At 41.3% G+C, this 20252-nt stretch overlaps 1 protein-coding gene across 5 annotated transcripts in view; it reads right to left on the reverse strand.

Annotated features, from left to right (window-relative positions):
* The window catches only part of tmem63b (transmembrane protein 63B), a 111366-nt gene that overhangs the window by 22724 nt on the left and 68390 nt on the right, over positions 1-20252 (reverse strand). For 3 of the 5 annotated variants that reach the window (XM_062973893.1, XM_062973890.1, XM_062973892.1), the window contains exons 3-10: positions 15536-15619; positions 13296-13330; positions 7770-7860; positions 4806-4843; positions 4123-4265; positions 2789-2840; positions 2506-2614; positions 456-526 (exon numbers count right to left, since the gene is read on the reverse strand). In XM_062973893.1, the coding sequence (XP_062829963.1) occupies positions 456-526; positions 2506-2614; positions 2789-2840; positions 4123-4265; positions 4806-4843; positions 7770-7860; positions 13296-13330; positions 15536-15619 (623 nt within the window). Of the gene's footprint in view, positions 1-455; positions 527-2505; positions 2615-2788; positions 2841-4122; positions 4266-4805; positions 4844-7769; positions 7861-8227; positions 9736-13295; positions 13331-15535; positions 15620-20252 lie in introns of those variants that run through there. The other 2 variants (XM_008125034.3, XM_016999423.2) reach the window with 2 other exon arrangements.

The following is a 20252-nucleotide window of genomic DNA, read 5'->3' on the forward strand; positions in this document are numbered from 1 at the left end:
CCCACAAGAGGCATTATTTTTAATATGAATTTATCTGGAAGTTTGCTTCTGGGCCACATCCTGTGCCACAGGAATGATGTATCTAATTTGCCTCCTATATTCCCTAATTTGTAATCATTTTTTTTGGTAAAAAAAATTAGTTGGGCGGTTGAGAACATATAGCATTTGGGCTACATTTAACCCACTTAGATATAAGAGATCCCTTTCCTGTCAGGAAAGGGAAGTTCTGATATCCCTAAATTGTTACCAGCCTACAACTACCACATTTCTTATCCATTTACCATAGTGACAGTGATAATACTGTGGGAGATGTGGGCTGGAGGGCCACAGATTCCTCACATTCACTTTAATGGATTGAGCCACAGAGATATCTATGGAGAAAATGACTAATAATTTTCTCATTGACAGAAGAAAGTGGGGTTCCTAATGAAATAAATCCAGGCAGCAAGACTCACTCAAAATGTTTCTTGATCTTCTCAGGTTCAGCATACTTGGAGATGCCATTGATGAATAGGGTTCGCTTCACCTGGAACAGAGAAGTAGCAAGAAATAAACCAATGTTTCCTCAAAACTTGCATCCAGCTAGTTCAGACTAAGTAGACATGGGACAAGATGTCTTGCTACTGGAGGATGAATAACACCAGCCTCAGAGTAAGACATCAGGTAAGCATGTATTTTCTGGACCCAATGCTCTCTCTTTGATGGAGGGTTGTTCCTGAGTGTAAGGTACCTTGAGCAAAGTAGGCATGGAGATTGCCTGTGTCCAGAGAGTCTGTTTCATCTGTCACTTGGAGGGCCCTCTTAGAGTGAGATATGTGGGTCAGCATGATTTGTTATCCCTCCTGCTCTTTTGCCTGAAGTAGTAGATTCACTCCATTTCATAGAATGCCCAGTTTAGGGCACACGTATATCTGACTGAAATATTCTCTATCTATTTACATTGTCCTTCTACTTATTCACACTTCTTTCTTTCTTTCTTTCTTTCTTTCTTTCTTTCTTTCTTTCTTTCTTTCTTTCTTGTCTTCTTGTTTATAAAAATATAAATTGTAAATTACTGCGGACAGAGAATTATCTGCAGGAAGATGATGAGGGTACTGGTGTTCAATGGAGTATGTTGATTTGGATTTGTAATTTTATGTCTGTTTTTAATATGTTTTGGTTCTGTTTGATGATGATGTTTATTATGTTTACTATGTTTAAGTTTGCTGTATGGTGTTTTTGACAATTGAATGTTTTTTATGTTCATCTCGAGGAGATGGAGTGGTATATAGGTAAAGATGATGATGGTGATGATGATGATGATGATTATTATTATTTCTGGAAATGTATCAGACCTTCATGATTTCGAAGACCTATTTACTGATAAGACAGGAATTAATAACTTTTGAGATAGAAAAGGACAGGTCAGAACAACATACAGATTGAATATCCTTTACCCAAAATTTGGTTTAGAAGTGTTTTGAATGTCAGGGTTTTGTTTTTTAAAATTTTTTGGCATATAGCTTTGTTTGCATCTATGTACATAATGGGAAATCTTGGAACTGGGACCTGAATCTAATAACACAATATCTTTTATGCATAGTCTGAACATTTTTACTAATTATGTGCATTAAACAAAAGTGGTACTATCTCAGCTACTCAATTTTGGAGGATTTCGGAATTCTGGACAAGGCTGGCACAACCTGTACACCCAAGTGCTTTCAAGCAATAACATCTATTCGGAAAGGTGATTTATTTATTTATTTTATTACATCATTTCTACCCCGCCCTTCTCACCCATCAGGGGACTCAGGGCAGCTTACAATATACTTCACAAACACAGTTTACATCAAATTAAAAGTCATCCAAGATTAAAAACTACAATAAAAATTAAAATATAAATTAAAATGAATGTTCCAAAGGCTATAAATTTTTTGATCAGCTAATAGATATCACTAATGCTATACTGTCATACTGAGAATGGGAACAGTGGGAAACATTATTCTTTATTTATTTGGTGAAATATTTGTATCCCTCTTTTCATCCAAAGATCTCAAGACAGAGTACAAAAGCTGATGATGCTCTGGCAGAAGAGGGCTCTCCAACGACCATGACTATTGGGGCTTATGCATATACAGAGAGTATTCCTTCAAGTATTGTATTCCCAAATAGTCCAGAGCTTCAGATATTATTACTAGCATCCTGAATTCAAACCAGACAAATATTTGCAGGCAATGCCTGTAGAAAACTTCAGGAGACAACTAAATGTGGCTTAGCAATCTGCCCTGCTTTGGTTCAGCCAATCAGGCAGGAGGATAAATAGGGAAGACAGGCAGGCAACAATTGTCTGTATGATGGAAAGGGAAGAGGAGCAGACTTGGTGACGAAATCCAGCTCCTAAACCCAAATGCTGAATGGTATGCCAACCCTTATATAAATCACACTGACATGATGAATATCCTCTAGCTGGGACTATAAAACAGATTTAGGCGAGGTAACCTGAGCCAGGAGATGGTTTAAACTTACCAAATCATCCTCTTTGTAGCGCATCTTCGAGGTGTGGCGGCGCATGCTGTACACTGTCAGCAACAGGTACAAGAAGGCAAAAGATGTGTGCAGCCATAAGAGATTATTCCTGTCAGAAGGTAAGGGAAAAGAGCTGGTACTGATTCCTGTCTGAATATTATTCACCTTAGCCCCATTTGGTCAAGCACCGATTCAAATCTTTATTTCACTAAAATGAATATTTCCTGTTTCTCTGTTTTGTAAAAAAGTGCAATCTCTTGACCACACTTAATAACATACTTACCCCGAATTCAAGTTGGCAATAGTTGTTCTACCAAAACTGTAGGGGTTATTCTCTGGTAAAGCAAAGCAAAGAAAAGAGAGAAAGAGATGTAAAGGGGAGGGCACAAATTAGACACAATCCATTGAAAAAGAAGGCAGTTGACATTTATTTAGAAAACCTTTGCCTTGATTTTATTATACAGACCAAAGAGTGTTTCTAATAAAGAGTGCATCACAAACTCACTGTTTGAATTTACAATTTCCTCTCACCCTCAACCAGTGCAAGATTTAGGACAAATGAGGCCCTGTGCTAGTCAGGTTATGAAGACCCTTACTTACATTAGGCTTACACTGCTTGCTTTGTGACACATTCTTGTAGAACATCAATTCTATCATTATGTCTGGAATAGCTTCAAAACAGAACACCTTCAAATTTAGAATTGCACCACATGAGCAAAATCCATCACAAAAAAAAAAAATGTTTTGGCAGGAAAATGGGCCACAATGGTAAGTCCAACACTGCCCTAAACCACTGGCTGTCCTGATTTGTAGTAGAAATTGAAGTCTAAGATGTCTGGTGAATGTTGCACTAGAGAATTTTAATTGGGGTGTTGGCAAGAGAAGGAAATACTACCATAAAATGAAATTTCCTGCCAATTTTTTTGAAATAATTAGTTTAAGTTATCTGGGTTTTTTAAAAAAATGTAAGGAGATTTTGGGTGGTAGAGCAGATTCACTAAGAGAAAACAGTGATTCTCTGTATTCAAATTCCCCCACCATCCCAGGACTACTTTGACGTACAATTGGACAGAAATTCTAATAAATTCCAATTCCGTTCATTTTCCCCTCAAGATTCAATACCTGATGTGCAATGACAAGCAAAATAAGGCAAGAATGTGTGCTCATATATTGAAGAGTTGCCAATCTCTTTGGGGCCCTCAGCCTGAAGTAGGATGAGATCCCATTAGCTGAGTAGATGTGTCCATTTCTTCTCCAGGACAGCCAGTAAGAAAATTGACCAACATTCATCAGACCACCTGATCATGCCTGATTCCAGAAACTGGGCTAGGCTTGATTAGTATTTGGATGAGAAACTATTAAATACCACTGTTATCCTAATAGGTTTGTGGAAGAAATCTTGGAGAGTTGCTGCCAATTAAAATTGATAATATTGGACCAATATTCTGACTCATTGTGATAAGACCTTAGTATCTATGGCCAAACACCATTAAATCACCTAGCTTCTGATCTTAGCATACCACCCAAGTCCTCTAATGCAACTATATGGTAGCTTTTGAGGAGTTCTGTGTCTATGGTGGTCATAATGTATAAGGGAGTTTCCCATATTAATCTTACCTAGCAAGTCTCCTGAGAAGTTCACAGGCAACACAATTCCCACAGAGAGGACACCCACAGCAACCAACAGTCCTATAATGTGTCGTTGGAAGGAGAGGTAATGGACTGCATCTGCTCCACATTTATCCCGAATCTCATCGTCTCTGTAAACAGAAATAGAAATGTGCTGAACTGCTAGTGAGCTTAAGGAATAACAGTACAAGCTGAATCAAGGTGCCAGAAAAATAAAGACCATATTATTAAAAGGAGTTCTGTTCTTTGATTCTTGTGCTTTTTTGAATAGACTGCTAATTTATCTTTTTGAAATCCATCCCAAATGTAATTTTTCTGGTATAAAGTAGAATGGGGTAGAGCAAAAACCTGCAGAACCTGGATTGCAAAACCTATCAGCCTTAGCCACCAGAAAATGTCAGTGGTTCTCAACTTTTGGGCCTCCAGGTGTTTTGACTTACAACTCCCAGAAATCCCAGCCACTTTACCAGCTGTTAGGATTTCTGGGAGTTGAAGGCCAAAACATCTGGAGACCCACAAGTTGAGAACCACTGCTTTAACCTATTAAAACACAGGGAAATTTGTCTTGGAAGTTTGCACAGTATCAATATAATATCTTCATTTATAATATGTGTCTTGGTGACATTTAAAAATAAATTGGAGGCTCACTTGACTGAGATAGTTCAACTTACTTTATCCTGAAGATAGCTGTCAACCAGGAGCAGAAACCCTGCCCAGAAAGAAAATGAGTCAGGGTTAATTGGAGTTTTCTTAATTTTCTCTTTTTTGCTACTCCTACTAGCTTGTACAATACATATAATAGAAAGCTTTCAAAAGTTTATTCCATAACTGTTACAATACTTTCCAAAACAAAAGTTAAATTTAAATATTGAACACTACCATTATACAAGATCAAAGCCAATTTGGGCGGGGAGCCCAGTGTCTGGAAAGGCCCAAATACGTTGCATATATTTTTGTATTTCTTGGAGGAATCATTATTTGTCAATTGTTTTTGACATCTACTGTAAAACTGGTGAATTTCAAAGAGTATAAAAATGAAATACCAAATTTGTCTGCGCACATTTTAGCTAGTCCACAGGGGCGCAAAACTATCACCCCCTCTTTGGCAGACCAGGAAGTTGACTCCTTGGAAGTTGCTTTTGCATTTGCCAAGAAAAGCAATGGGAGGAAATGGGGAAAGTCCTTCAGGCTGCTCCAGGTACCCAAGATTTTCCCTTGTTCCCTAACACCCACTGTAATAAACAGCCAGCTCACTATTCTCTCCTGCCTTATCTCTTTGTCTGTCCATTTTCCTTGCTGTCAGGAATGTGCTGGGTGTGCCTACTCTGGAATGTCTTTCTGACACACAGGAAATCAGGGAAGGAGAGGAGATGGGAGAGGTCATCCTGAGGCATGGGGTGGTGTGTTATCAGTATGCTGATGACACCCAACTATATTTCTCCATGCCTTCAAAAACAGCCTCAGCTAAGGATAGTGTGGAGGAGGTGTTGGGTTGAATGAGGAAAAACAAACTGAAACTCAATCCAGACAAAACAGAGGTTCTTGCTATCAAGGGTCTTAATCTGAGGATGGAGGTATGTCGACCAGTCCTGGATGGGGTTACACCCATCTTGAAAGACTGTGCTTACAGCTTGGGAGTGCTCCTGGATCTGTCTCTCCAAATGTCAGCCTAGGTAGATGCGCAGGCCAGGATTGCTTACTACCAGCTGCGCCCCTTCCTATATTTGGAGGACCTAAAGTGGTAACCTCAAGGTTGGACTTCTGCAATGCACTCTACATTAGTATACCTTTGCACCAAGTTCAGAAATTCCAACTTGTTCAAAATATATCAGCCAGAATGGTTACAGGAACATCCAGGAGTGAACATATTACACCATTACATATTACACCATTACTCCACTGGCTGCCAATTAGTATTTGGGCAGAGTACAAAGTGTTGGTTTTGATCTTTAAAGCCCTTCATGGTTTGGGTCCAGGTTACCTACAGAATCACCTTTTCCTGTACAATCTGCCCTGAACACTTAGATCCCTGGGGGGAGGTTACTTCAACTAGCCAGAACCTGACTAGCAAGTGTCACCAAGAGGACCTTTTCATTTGATGCCCTAAGACTATGGAATGACCTGCTAGAAGAGCTGCATCCAAAGACCTATCTCTTCTGGCAGGCATACCCAGCCAGTTTTAATCATGAATTTTAAACTCGTGTCCTGTGTTTTAATCTTTGTCTGTGTATTTTTAATATGTATTATGTAGATATATGTTTTAATATGTGTATTTTACAAAATGTTTTAGATAATTATATGTTTTAATGATGTTGTAACCCGCCTCGAGCCATGAGAGGAGGATAAGAAATACTATAATGATGATGATGATTATATAGATTTATTCTCTTCATTAATACTTAGCCTCTTCCTGGATGACCAACATTTACCACCTTGGCACACAACCATTCGCCGGTAGCCTACACCCTTCACACAGATCTGCTACTAGTGAACAGCTGTGGGCAGCCCAAATAATTTTTTTTCACCAAGAATCAAACTCATTTCTAGTGGTTCTGTACAAGAACCTGATAGAAACATCAGGTCTGGATCACCAGAAGCCAAAAAAGCTCTCTTTTCAGTAGAAGATACACAAAATTAAGCTCCTCTTTAACTAATATTAAGAGTAAAAATTATTAGGGAGGAAAAGGTGGAAAGGTTTCACTATGCTTTTTCTACTGGTAGTACTAAAAACCTACTTAGATGCACCCCACCTCATTTTGAACTGTCTTGAGTACCTCATACTGAAGCAAAAGGGGGATATTAGTCAATGATTTAATTAAAATGTATGTACAGGTTGAGCATCCCTTATCTGGAATTCCAAATCTGAAAGATTCCAAAATCCAAAATTGTTCACATGAGTGGCTGAGATAATTACACCTTTGCTCGCTGAAGGTTTAATATATTAAAATGTATTTTAAAATATTGTGTACAAAATTGCCTTCATGTTATGTTCCTTAGATGTATGTGAAACACATTTTTTGTTTAACACGGGGTCACATCTTCAAGATATGTCATTATGCATGTTACAAATACAGTAGAGTCTCGCTTATCCAACCTTCGCTCACCCAATGTTCTGTATTATCCAATGCTGTCTGCCTCCCACCCAGATCCACAGCTGTTTCTTTAGGCAGCAATGCACAGTGGGCCAACATACCCAACAACAACACAAGTGCAGCCATACTCCCGAACAAGTGGCAGACTTGTTGTAAAGCATGATGTTTTGGTGCTTAATTTGTAAAACCATAATGTAATACGACATTTAATAGGCTTTTCCTTAATCCCTCCTTATTATCCAACATTTTTGCTTATCCAACGTTCTGTCAGCCCCTTTATGTTGGATAAGTGAGATTCTACTGTAATCCAAAATTAAAAGACAACCCAAATATAGGACACTTCTGTTCCCAAGCACTTTGGATAAATGACAACCTGTTATGTTGCTATTAAACATGCTATTGGCCACTTTGTTTCCATATCCTGGCTTACTGTTGTGTTATTTGAACCTGTCTGAGAAGGATCACCATCCCATCACTTTCCAGTCTATAATTAAAAGCCTCCATGTGGCATTGCTGTAAAAACTATATTTTGCTGCTACTCACATTGTCTCTTTGGTCGAAGTCCACAGAGCTGGAGACAGAAGTGAGACGTTCATAGCGATCATGGCTGTCAGAATGCAGGGCGGACGCCACACTGGAATTACAATAGAAAATGTTATTAACTAGAGGCTTAAAAGATGAGAACCCAGAAGTACAGAGTAGTTAACACAAATCAGTTTGTTCCAGCTGAGATGAAGAGAAAAGTGTCCAGAAAGCCCAGAGGAAAAAAAGGCAAGAGAGAAAAGCCATTAGCAGAGAATGCCCCTCTCTTTCTCTTCACTTTGATCCAGGGCAAATCTATCTCTTCCAGAGCCAAATCCTTGGAATATACCAATTCAGATGGTCCTTGAATTCAAACAGGGATGCCTTTAATACTTGCTGGGGATGACTTCATGTGCAGGATGGCATATAATCAGCACCAGAAAAACTAGTTTTTAAAATATAAATCTTAGAATCCCTACCTCATATGGCAGTTCCTGAGATTTCAATAGATGTTGCCCACACGAGATTCTGAATATATCTTAGCAGGCATAGAGCTAGAGACTTCCTTTTGGCAGTTGAAATATTTTCATTTAGTATTCTCGTGCCCATATGTTCAGATACACCTACACACCAATAAAGAAATATCATATTCTGTCTTATCGGCTTCTGAAGAACTCTTCAAACAGGAATTTTTAAAATATCAAAATATTATCAGAAACCTACAAACTAATATTTTTATGTTCAGAATATGGTAAAGCCTCCATCTCTGGAAGTTTTTGAGCAATGGCTTGATGGCCATCTATCAGGTCTGCTTTGAGTATCTCTGCATGGCAGGCGGTTAGACTGAATGGCCCTGTGGTCTTCTTGAACTCTATGATTCATTAATACTCTATGAGAATTTCCAGTGTAGAGATTAGCTTTCCAACACGTATGTGTGTGAAAGAAAAGGAATCAATTTAATCTATTTCCAGATTTGTCAATTTTCTGGAGAAAAAGCAACTTAGTGGCCTTGACAGCCACCATCTCTCATCCCATTCTTCCTTGCAAACGATGCCAGGCTAAAAGAGGCACAAAATCTATTAGGCATTTTTGTAACCTGACAAAATAAACAACAACTTTAAAAATAATTTATGACAAAAAGAAAAAGAGGGGCTTTCATTCACCAGACTGCTTTGTCACTACATGGCTGCATCAGTGATGCCACTGACGCTAGCAATGTCCCGCATGCATTGGAAAAAAGGGATCCAGGATGTCCATCACCTACTCCGCAGCCAAACTTGCATGTGAAGGCAAGGAGATGTAGGAAGAAAAAGACAAGAAAGATTAAGTTTGTCCCAACAGGATGAAGAAGAGAGATGTGAATTAATAACAAGGAAGCTGTGAAGGTCCTTCTTGAGATACAACAGCCAGGTGATTCCCTAGGAAATGATCAGAAGACAATGCATACACACACACACACACACACACACACAAACACACATAAACACACAAATAAAAAACCCCATCCCCACAACAAAAAATTAAGCTTAAGACCTCTGGGCCACAGACTAGCACAGAATACCAAATTAATGATAGGTAAAGGTTTTCCCTTGACATTAAGTCTAGCTGTGTCTGAGTCTGGGAGTTGGTGCTCATCTCCATTTCTAAGCTGAAGAGGCGGCGTTGTCCGTAAACACCTTCAAGGTCATGGAGCCGGTATGACTGCTTGGAGTGCCGTTACCTTCCCGCAGGAGCGGTACCTATTAATTTACTCACATTTGCATGTTTTTAAACTGCTAGGTTGGCAGAAGCTGGGGCTAACAGCGGGAGCTCACTCCATTCCCTGGATTCAAACCACTGACCTTTAGGTCAGCTAATTCAACAGCTCAGCAGTTTAATCCGCTGCACCACCAGGGCTCCAAAATTAATGATACAGGTTATGAGACAGAAAATGTAAGAATTTGTAAAAGAGATTAAAACCAAATTATGAATGGTAAAATTTCCAACTGACTGGAAAGCTGTCACACCATTGATAATGATGACAGTTTCATACTTGTAAAAAAAATCTGGCTTTAAATTCAGGTTACACATCATCTGGATGATACAGTTGATGACCATTAAGCTTGTCATTCCATTAATCAGTCTTCCATAATTCAATTATCCATAGCTTGATTTTAAAAAGAAATCTGAAAAGAAATTTGTTACTATCTCAATGTATATAAAGGGATTGATTTTGGTATCCGGGGGGGGGGGGGGAATCCTAGAGCCAAGCTATATTTATAGTATTTCTTTCTCGTGTATGCAGGGCTCTGTAGGTTGTTAAAATTAATGTGATTCCATGTGACATTACTTTTAACGAAAGTTTTGATACCATGGTGTCAATGTCAGAAGAGCAGTAGCAAAACACTTTAAACCCTAAATGGGATGGTGTCATTCATTAAAATGCATGCTCAGCTGTACTAATGTACAGTCAACAGCACATGAACTAAGATGTCTGGTCACCAGAGAATGTTTGCTAAGCCTCTGAATGATCATTGTGAGCAATAGCTTCTTGCCTATGAATTCATTTATTTGCACTGAAATACTTACGCATAAAAAGGAACCTAGAAAGAAAAGAACCGCAAGGGGGAGCCAGAAGGTAGCATGTTGCTAGGCAGATTTCAAGAGAGGGTTTGGCACTGTGCAATATAGGAAGTGGCAATGGAAAGATGGAGGGGGTGGGCTGTACAGTCGCTGGGTCTGTCTAAGAGCAGGCACATAATTGCTCTCCTCCTGCTAAGGAATAAATGGTGGGCATTTTATGATTCTGGGGAGGAAACATCTCACCAAATCTAAACAGAGGAAGGAAATAAATGTACCAAAGAGCCCCCATATACATAGGTTCATTTATCACCATCTGACAAAATGTGTCCTCTGTAGGCATTTTGAAGTCATTCAGTTCAACTCTATGACCTTCATTTCAATAGGGGTCACTATTATCTGCATTTTCACGTATCCACATACACCCCCTGCACACAAGGGTCTCATCCTAAGGTTTTACACCTCATTGTTTACACAATGTTAGAACTTGCCCAGCACTGGGTTCTGCCTATGGTGCACTCTGACATCAATTCTCTATTCTTTTCAGCTTTATAAAGCAGACATAGAATGGGAGGGACCAAAATATGTAGTAGAGGTTGATGTGGTCCATGGACTGGTGCCAATCTGTGAGCCAGTAGCTGTTGTCTGCAGTACACTTCCAGGAAGATATGCCATTACAATAATAACATGGCACAGATAAGGTACCATTGGGGGAAAATGCCAGTTCCCAAGAAGCACTGATGCAGAGAAAAATTCATAAACAGATGCTTAAAGAGAAAAAAGACTTCTCTGTTGCAAAGCCTCAAAACAGAAAGTGTTACACAGGAAAATATATCCTGCAGCAAAGGTACTGGCACTCCATATCTTTGACACAACTGTCAGGTCAGACCATTTTTGTACCACTGGGGTCTTAGCAATTGAGATTCCTTTTCTGATGCCAAGATGTATTACTGTAATAAGTGACGTTATAATATAAAAATTAGACAAAGAATCTGCATTCAGAAAAAAAAACTTTTTGGACTATGACTGCCACAAGACTCTCCCCCACAACAATTGGGGAGCTATTGGCCAAAAGTAATCCATTCAAGATCTGGAAGGAGGAATTCCACACTTATTTAGAAAATTTTTCATTCAAGTACACTCAGTCAATGTCAACATTTTGAGGACTAAAAACATGGAGGGCATAATCACTGCTAAAAGCCCCAAAGCCCTGTTCCACTGCCAGGAATAACCATACTGTGGCCACCTCTCCCCTCATGCCATTTCTGAAGGCAAGTAATTGAATTAAGAAAGGAGTGAGGAGACAACAGTTTCTGCCACCGGCTTGATCATTCTCTCAATCACTTTTTGTGAGAAGCTGGCTGGGGGGGGAGGAGGGTAAGGGTGGCTTGCCTGAAAGTGCAGTTCACAAACTGATCAACCTCAGGCCCCATCTGAGTCCCTCCTGTGGCAAAATCAACTAACCAGTTACTATTATGGTTACTTTAGGGGCACTCAAATCTCACAGAAAGCTTGACTATCATCCCTCCTCCTCAATATCCCATGAAATGAAGTTGTGAGATCTGGAATTCAAGTGGCTTACTGGTATCATGGAACAGTGTTTATCAGCTTTAGGGAATGGCTTTCTGAATGTTGTGTGCTGTTGGGAACAACTATTCTGCGAACCAAGTTAATCAGTTACTTGTCTTGCATGAGTCAGGAGAGAGGACAGAAGTGCCCTCAGAAAGAAAGAAGTATTTACACTTGACAATAGTGTTAGCCAATCTCCTAGGAGCTCTAGACTTTTTTTTGGACAGTTAGGACTTGTGCTTGTTCTTAGAGATGTCAAATATGGCCACAGTGAAATGTGCCTGCATTATATCTGCAATACAGTGTAGATAGGGTGGCTGATGAGAAGCATAAAAGCAAGTCATGAAGGTAACTGGAGGTCTTTGGATGGCCATATGTCAGGAGGGCTTGCAATGGTTTCTTCTTGTTTGGCAAAATGCGGTTGGACTGGATGACCCTTGGGGTCCCTTCCAACTCAATGATTCTATTAGGTAATATTAGGCATTCGGTAATGCCTCGTACATGGAGGCATATGGCCTCAGAAATGAGATCTAGACTCATCTTTTGTGAATGGAAACAATTGCTAGGCCTGTCATCCATGAATGTGTCTAATTCAGAGTATTCCAAATTGAGCTATCACAGCATTTTGTTTCCGTGAGTTCTAGAGCTTAATTTTATTCTGTATGAAGACCTTCCTTCTATCTGTCTTGAATCTTCCACTGTATTAGTTTCAGTAGATGATTTTGTGTTCTAGTATTATGAGGGTAGAGGAAAATATGTAGAATCTAGAAGCAAAGTCCACCTTAACTATGTATAGTGAAGAAGTATTTCCTATTGTGCATACTGTATCTCTGAACAATTTCTAAAATGGAAAAAGAATGTGTCTTTGGAATATCATTTTGCAAGAAAAAGCTATTTCCTGAGTTCAAACTTCAAAAATCTTTCTTGGACTATGACATGGATAATACAAGTCAAGCCGCTAAGGCAAAGTAGGTCAATTTTTACATTGATAGAATCAAGTTGAAACAATGAGCAGTGGATCCTACCAGCGGCACTTGTTTGCTGTGGTCAGCTTAAGAATCCTGCCAACCTTGGAGCTGCACTTGTTTGCCCCAATTTCACCACAACTTTCACCAGATCTTGCACAATGGTCAAACGTGTGAGCTGCCTAACAACATGCTTGCCTCTGGACCTTAAATCTTTCTCCTGTTTAGTAACCTTTTCTCCCCATCTCTACTTTGAAGCAACTTGAGAAGCACCAGGAGGTAAATGATCGAAATGAACACACACAAAACACACACACCCTACACAGAAACAATATCAATGCCACCTTCTCCCAAAATGAAGATTAGTTTAGAAGCAAAGGAGAAAACTATAAATGCAGCGGCAAGAAAGAAGACTAAGGAAGAAAGAAAGCACCCGGAAAAACCAACAACATACTATTCCCGTTCCTCTCGCTCCTGCTGCCAGCGCCGCTGCCTGGGGACAGAAGAAAAATAATGAAGAAAATAAAAATAAAGGGACTTTCAATGATGTGCCAGGATTTTCCTTGCCCCTGGCTGATATTTCTTAGGGGGAAATCTGAGGAAGAAAATGAACTTAGTCTGGCAGCTCATCTGCAGTGCAGAATTGGAAACTGATTAGTTCTGAACCTCTTTTGCTCACCCATTTGAAGATTTCTCTGGTATCTGGTTTCTCTCTCTGGTATCTGTTTTACACTACTATCTAGAGCTTGGATAAATGATGTTTGAACTCCAGCTTCCTAAAGCATATAACTTTCCTATTGAAACAGCTTCACTAGCTACTAATTTGTCTGAGACCACAATTCAGAACAATGATTCTGACCTATACTGAAACTCTCTGAAAGATAATATCTCCCAATCATATCCCCCTTATGAAAGCATTCCAGTTCCATGTTGCCACCACAATTTCTCTTTCCATCTAAAGAAAGCTGTCCTATAGATATTGTTAGACACCATCTCCTATCAGCCTTAGCATACCTAATAGCTATGAATAATGGGACCTATAATTCAACAACGCCTGAGGAACAACAGTTTCTTCTCTCTTTGTTTAAGGGGAATTATTTTTTGAAGCTGCAAGTCAAAGATTAATTAGTGTCTCTATGGAGTTTCCTCTCAGTATCTTATATATCTTCAGCTCATGGAAGAAAGGCAATACAAATAAACCAGTTGCATACTTCGAGTTATGCTCTTTAGTTGTCCATTTTCTTTTTCTCTTCTATGCTCATGGCGAAAGCCTTGGTAAGCTATATGCTTTTCTCCACCAGAGGTTCTGAAGTGGAGACTAGATGGCAATCTTATCATTGATGCTGTAGCAGCAGATTGCCCTGGCAGAGAATTGGATGGAATGAACTTTGAGGTCATTGCAAACTCCATGATTCTGCTTCAAGATGGAAGTCCATCCTCTGCTGTCCATTGTTGGCTTGCACTGATATGTAGGGAGCAACAGTACAGAATCCTTTCTTTCTTCTTCCATTTCATGAGGTTATAATTAACCATTCTTTCAAACAAGCCTTTTTTCTTATACCAATGTTCTAACTTAAAAACACACCCTGCTGTTCCCAAACTATTGAACATTGCCAGTTAGCATTTCAGCATATTGAAAACTTTAATGTCTATATAAATGAAAGCGGCAACATCCAAGAACGCAGCAGGCTGCCCTGCTCCAAATTGTTTGAGAAAAGAAATGTCAGTAAAATCAAAGATCTGACTTTCTCAGCAAGCTATTTGGAAGAGTAAGAAAGCACTTCTGCATATTCTGAATTATTATCTCCATGTCATCCCTATAATCTATTGGCAATCTTTGGAGTTGCAAATTACCAAATTTCTGATCATCGTTAATGATCTATATACTCTGAAATGCAATGGGCATTAGATTGTATTTGACTGGAAAACTGGGGGAAGGCATTTGTGATGGTTGAATCCAAACCTAGAAGTTATCTATAACTTGCACCCTCATTGGTATCTTCTTGGTTTGTGAAAAATCTCTCTCAACACAAACATTTAACTGAGTTTTAACTGTGGCTCTTTTAAAAACATGTTCATTTTATTTACAGTTGTTAAGAAAAAAGTAGTTGTTATTTAATGTGACACATTTTATTGAATGTATTAATGCCAGGTTGAGCACCGTGGAGAGGTGGATTGATATACCCAAGACAACTGTAAGAAATGACTTGCAACAAAAGTTAGTCTGTGAAATGCTCCCCTTTAGGGCCTAGATTATGCTGTTGGTCTCTCCAAATTAGCACTTGGACAATAATTTTACTAACACATAAATACACATGCCTGGAGTGCTGGCCATTAGATAGGCTGGAGTTCTTCATTATTGTAGGAGAAAAACCATAACACTGGCAACAGTTCTGTTTTGAAATAACACTGGCTATCCAAAGAACTTAATAGCTAATTCTATATATCACCATTATAATTACTTATACTTGCCCTTTCCCCAAAACCAAGACTGAAGGTTGCTGTACTGAAAGAGGAATGAGGCTAGGTCTGGTTATGCTACTTGGGAACAATGGCTGTTTTATACAGCACAACTGCTTTGAAAGCAAGGGAAATTTCAAAAATGTTGTGAGATATGGCACAAGGGCTGTATACTAACTGGTATTGGACTCAAGAGGACATTTCTGTATTGTTATAGTAAATTGAGAGTTTTACTTGCCTGTCAGCATCAGTCACCAGCGCCAGACGCCCATAATCCCAGGCAACTTTACGTAAAATGGAAAAAACAAACAGTAGTGCCTGCAGAAAGGCAAATAAGAAAATGTAAGTCAAAGTTCTCAAGGCTGGCTATCTTCTGCCCCGCTCACATGACATCACTGTAATGCTCCTAATAATATATAACAAACAGGAAAGGTAGCTTACTGCGTATTGCAAACCAAAACTACAAAGGCCAATGAATCTCCAAATTCATCACAAGATAATATTAGGTTTAAAAATAAAACAAATACTGTTCGCTCTGTGATTAATACCCCATATTTACTCAGTTCAATGCACCACTGAATCTAATGCACACATCAATTTTCAAAACCCTGAAACCCAAAGAAGTGTTTGCTGGCAAATGTGATGTGAAACAACAAAAGGTGCACTCTTTGTAATATGACCATTACAGTTAATAATAATAAAACTTTATTTATACCCCGCCACCATCTCCCCAACGGGGACTCGGGGCGGCTTACATGGGGCCATGCCCAGAACAGTACAATATAGTAAAATATAAAACAACATATCACAATACAATTAAACAATACAATAAATAATCATATACACTGCAACACAATATATATATATATATATATATATATATATATATATATATATATATATATATCTCACAGGGCGGGCAGCATGAGACACTTAATTAAAACTTGGGGTGAGAAAAGGATAAGAATATAATCACGGAGACCAGGGACATAAGATAAAAACAATCTAGAGGGTAGATGATGGGGGAGTAACAAAATAAGTGTGTAATAGTTACTCTCCGAAAGCACATCGGAAAAGCCAGGTGTTTAAATCTTTCCTGAAGGCTAAAAGAGTGGGGGCTTGCCTAATTTCGATGGGCAGTGAGTTCCATAAACGGGGGGCCACAGCAGAAAAGGCCCTCTCCCTTGTTCCCACCAGGCGGGTCTGGGATACAGGCAGTGGCGACAGGAGGGCCTCCCCTGATGATCGAAGAGATCGGGCAGGTTTATGGTAGGAGATACGGTCACGAAGGTAGGTGGGTCCCAAACCGTTTAGGGCTTTATAAATGATGGTCTGCACCTTGAATTGGGATCGGAAAGTGAATGGCAGCCAGTGGAGCTCCTTAAACAGGGGAGTAGATCTCTCCCTGTAACTCGCCCCCGTTATTAATCTGGCAGCCGAGCATTGGACCAATTGTAATTTCCGAGCCGTCTTCAAGGGAAGCCCTACATAGAGTGCATTACAGTAGTCCAGTCTAGAGGTAACTAGGGCATGGACCACCGTGGTCAAATCAGACTTCACGAGGTATGGTCGCAGTTGGCGCACAAGTTTGAGTTGTGCGAAAGCCCTCCCGGCCACCGCCGACACCTGAGCCTCAAGCGTCAACGCTGAATCCAAGAGGACCCCCAAACTGCGGACCTGTGATTTCAGGGGGAGTGCAACCCCGTCCAGCACAGGTTGCCACCCAATACCCCGATCAGACGAGCGACTGACCAGGAGAGCCTCTGTCTTGTCAGGATTGATCCTCAGCTTGTTCCTCCTCATCCAGTCCGCCACAGCAGCCAGGCACTGGTTCAGCATCCGAGGGGCTTCCTTGGATTCAGATGGAAACGAGTAGTGGATTTGCGTGTCATCTGCGTAGAGATGGCAACGCCCTCCAAAACTCCGGATGACCTCTCCCAGCGGTTTCATGTAGATGTTAAATAGCATGGGGGATAGGATAGACCCTTGCGGGACCCCACAGGTCAATGGCCAGGGGTCCGAGCAGGTATCCCCCAGCTTCACCATCTGGGAACGGCCCTCCAGGAAGGACTGGAGCCACTGCAGAACCGTGCCACCGAGCCCCATCCCAGAGAGCCTCCCCAGAAGGACACCATGGTCGATGGTATCGAAAGCCGCAGAGATGTCCAGGAGAACCAGCAGGGTCACACTCCCCCTGTCCAGCTCCCTGCAGAGGTCATCCACCAAGGCAACCAAAGCCGTCTCAGTACTGTGCCCAGGCCTGAAACCAGACTGTGAGCGGTCCAGAAAATCAGTGTCATCGAGGAACTCCTGGAGCTGCGTGGCAACCACCCGCTCCAGAACCTTGCCCAAAAATGGGAGGTTGGAAATTGGTCTGTAGCTGCTACATACAGATGGGTCTAAGGAGGTCTTTTTTAATAGCGGTTTTACCACCGCCTGCTTAAAGCAGGATGGAACTGACCCCTGGACCAGGGAGGCATTTATAATAGCCACAAACCAACCCAACAACCTATCTTTGGCTAGCTTAACCAGCCAAGATGGGCAAGGATCCAGAGCGCAAGTGGTCGCCCTCACAGACCCAAGAATCCCCTCCACGTCATCAGGAAGAACAAGCCGGAAAGAATCCCATAAGATCGAACAGACAGGTACCTCGGTTACCTCCGCTGGAACTACAGTTAAGCTGGAGTCCAACTCATGACGTATCTGAGCAACTTTGCCTGCAAAATGGTGCGCGAAATCGCTGCACCGAGTTGCCAAGTCATCAGGAAGCCCCTGGGTCTCAGGAGGCCGCAGGAGCTCCCCAACAACTCGGAACAACTCCGATGGCCTGTTGGCTGCAGACGCTATGCGGGCAGTCGTGAAAACTTTCCTGGCTGCTCGCAGAGCCACGGAGTAAGCCTTAATAGCGGCTTTAGCCCGTGCTTGGTCAGACACATCCTGAGATTTCCTCCAGATGCACTCTAGTCCCCTCCTCGCACGCTTCATCACAGCCAGCTCCTCAGTGAACCAAGGGGTCGACGTGACTCTACGCAGCGAAAGGGGACGTTCGGGAGCGATCGTGTCAAGTGCCCTTGCCAACTCGCTGTTATAACGATCAGCCAGGACATCGACAGGATCGCCAGTCTCCAGAACAGGAAGATCCCCAAGAGACCTCAGAAGTCCATCCGGATCCATCAGCCTTCTGGGGCGGACCATCTTAATGGGTCCACCACCCCTGCGGAGGTTAGAAGCCACGGCGAAACTTAAACAGATCAGATGATGGTCAGACCATGACAATGGAAGAATATTTTGCTCTTCCACTCTGACTGTCCCACCGTCCACAATAAAAACCAGGTCCAACGTGTGTCCCGCCTGATGTGTGGGCCCAGATATAACTTGAGTCAGCCCCATGGTCGTCATGGCAACCATGAAATCCTGAGCTGCACCTGTCAAAGTGGTCTCAGCATGAATGTTAAAGTCCCCCAAAACTATGAGTTGTTGGGAGACCAGGGCCGAATTGGAGACCACTTCTGCTAGCTCGGACAGAGAGACTGCTGGGTCGTGGGGTGGATGGTACACCAGCAGAATCCCCAAGCTGTCTCGGGCTCCCACCTTCAGGAAGACACACTCAAACCTCAGAGACTGCAGAACGGCGCATCTGATCAGGGCAATGGACTGCCGAAAGATCACCGCGACTCCTCCTCCCCGCCCCCCAGCCCTGGCCTGCTGATGCACCCCGAAACCTGGTGGGCACAGCTGGGTGAGATTCACACCACCCTGCTCGTCCAACCACGTCTCGGTGATGCATGCCAGATCCGCCCCCTCATCCAGGATCAAATCCTGGATAACAGCTGTTTTACCGTTGACGGATCTGGCATTCAAAAGCAGGACCTTAAGGCTGGGAGGTCTGTCCTGAAGACTACCACACCTATTCCTCTCCAGGGTCGCAAAAACTCTGTTGCGCTTCTCCCTGGGTCGAAAGTGACCGTTCTTCCTTCTCCCCCAAACCACCTCAATGAGACCCTGCCCGTGGAAACCCTCTTCCCCCTGGAGAGTTGACTGATTGAGGTTGCCCATTAAAGGGGATAGTCAGCTGTCCTGAGATAGGAAATCACCAGCAATACTTGATTGTTTAAAGGAGGAACCTATCTCCGCTGGAGTAAGAGGAAAGGAGTCAGTTGCTGCCTGTAGGATTCCTTCTTTTTTTAAAAAAAGTGTTAGAACACCAAAGCTTTCACCAATGGAAAAAACCCTTTGGGTGCATCTATGCTGTAGAACAAATCCAGCTTAACTTGGGTCCCTCGGGTGAGAAAGGCAGGGTAAAAATGTTGTAAATACATAAAATAAATAAACCACCTTGGTTCAATGTTATGGAGTCATGGGGACTGTAGTTTTACAAGGCTTTGAGCTTTCTCTACCAATAAAGTGCATATGCCTCACCAAACTACAAATCCCAGAAACAGTTAGCATTGATCTATGACAATTAAATTACATATGACATCCCTCAAAGAGGAGCACCAGGTGCAGCTCCTGAAACAGCTTCCTTTTTTTGCTTTGGCTCAGCACTAAGATTACTGTATTACACAAATCTAATGCACACCCTAATTTTGGCAAGGTGATTTAGCTTAAAAAAGGTGAGTGTTGGGTTCAACTAAATACAGTATATCTATAGTGCGTTAACCACAAACACTGTGAGCCGATAATTGTGCTATTTTTATTTTAATGGTGTGAACGTTGGTGTAGAATTTGGCATTCCACACAAATATTTCTGGGACTTCAATTTACAGGATAAAAACATTAATATCCAAGTCCTTAAGATTTCTAAAACTTTAAAATACAGTACACAGTAGCATAGATATTCAGGAGAAAAATCTTAAATGTGCCTTCAGTCACTGAAATGGATATCAAGCTAATGATAAACACAACTATAATATTTAACTTGGTCCTTAATGGCAAAATATTGATGAATGTG

Source organism: Anolis carolinensis, chromosome 1 (assembly GCF_035594765.1).
Source record: "Anolis carolinensis isolate JA03-04 chromosome 1, rAnoCar3.1.pri, whole genome shotgun sequence".
NCBI classification, from domain to species: Eukaryota; Metazoa; Chordata; class Lepidosauria; order Squamata; family Dactyloidae; genus Anolis; species Anolis carolinensis.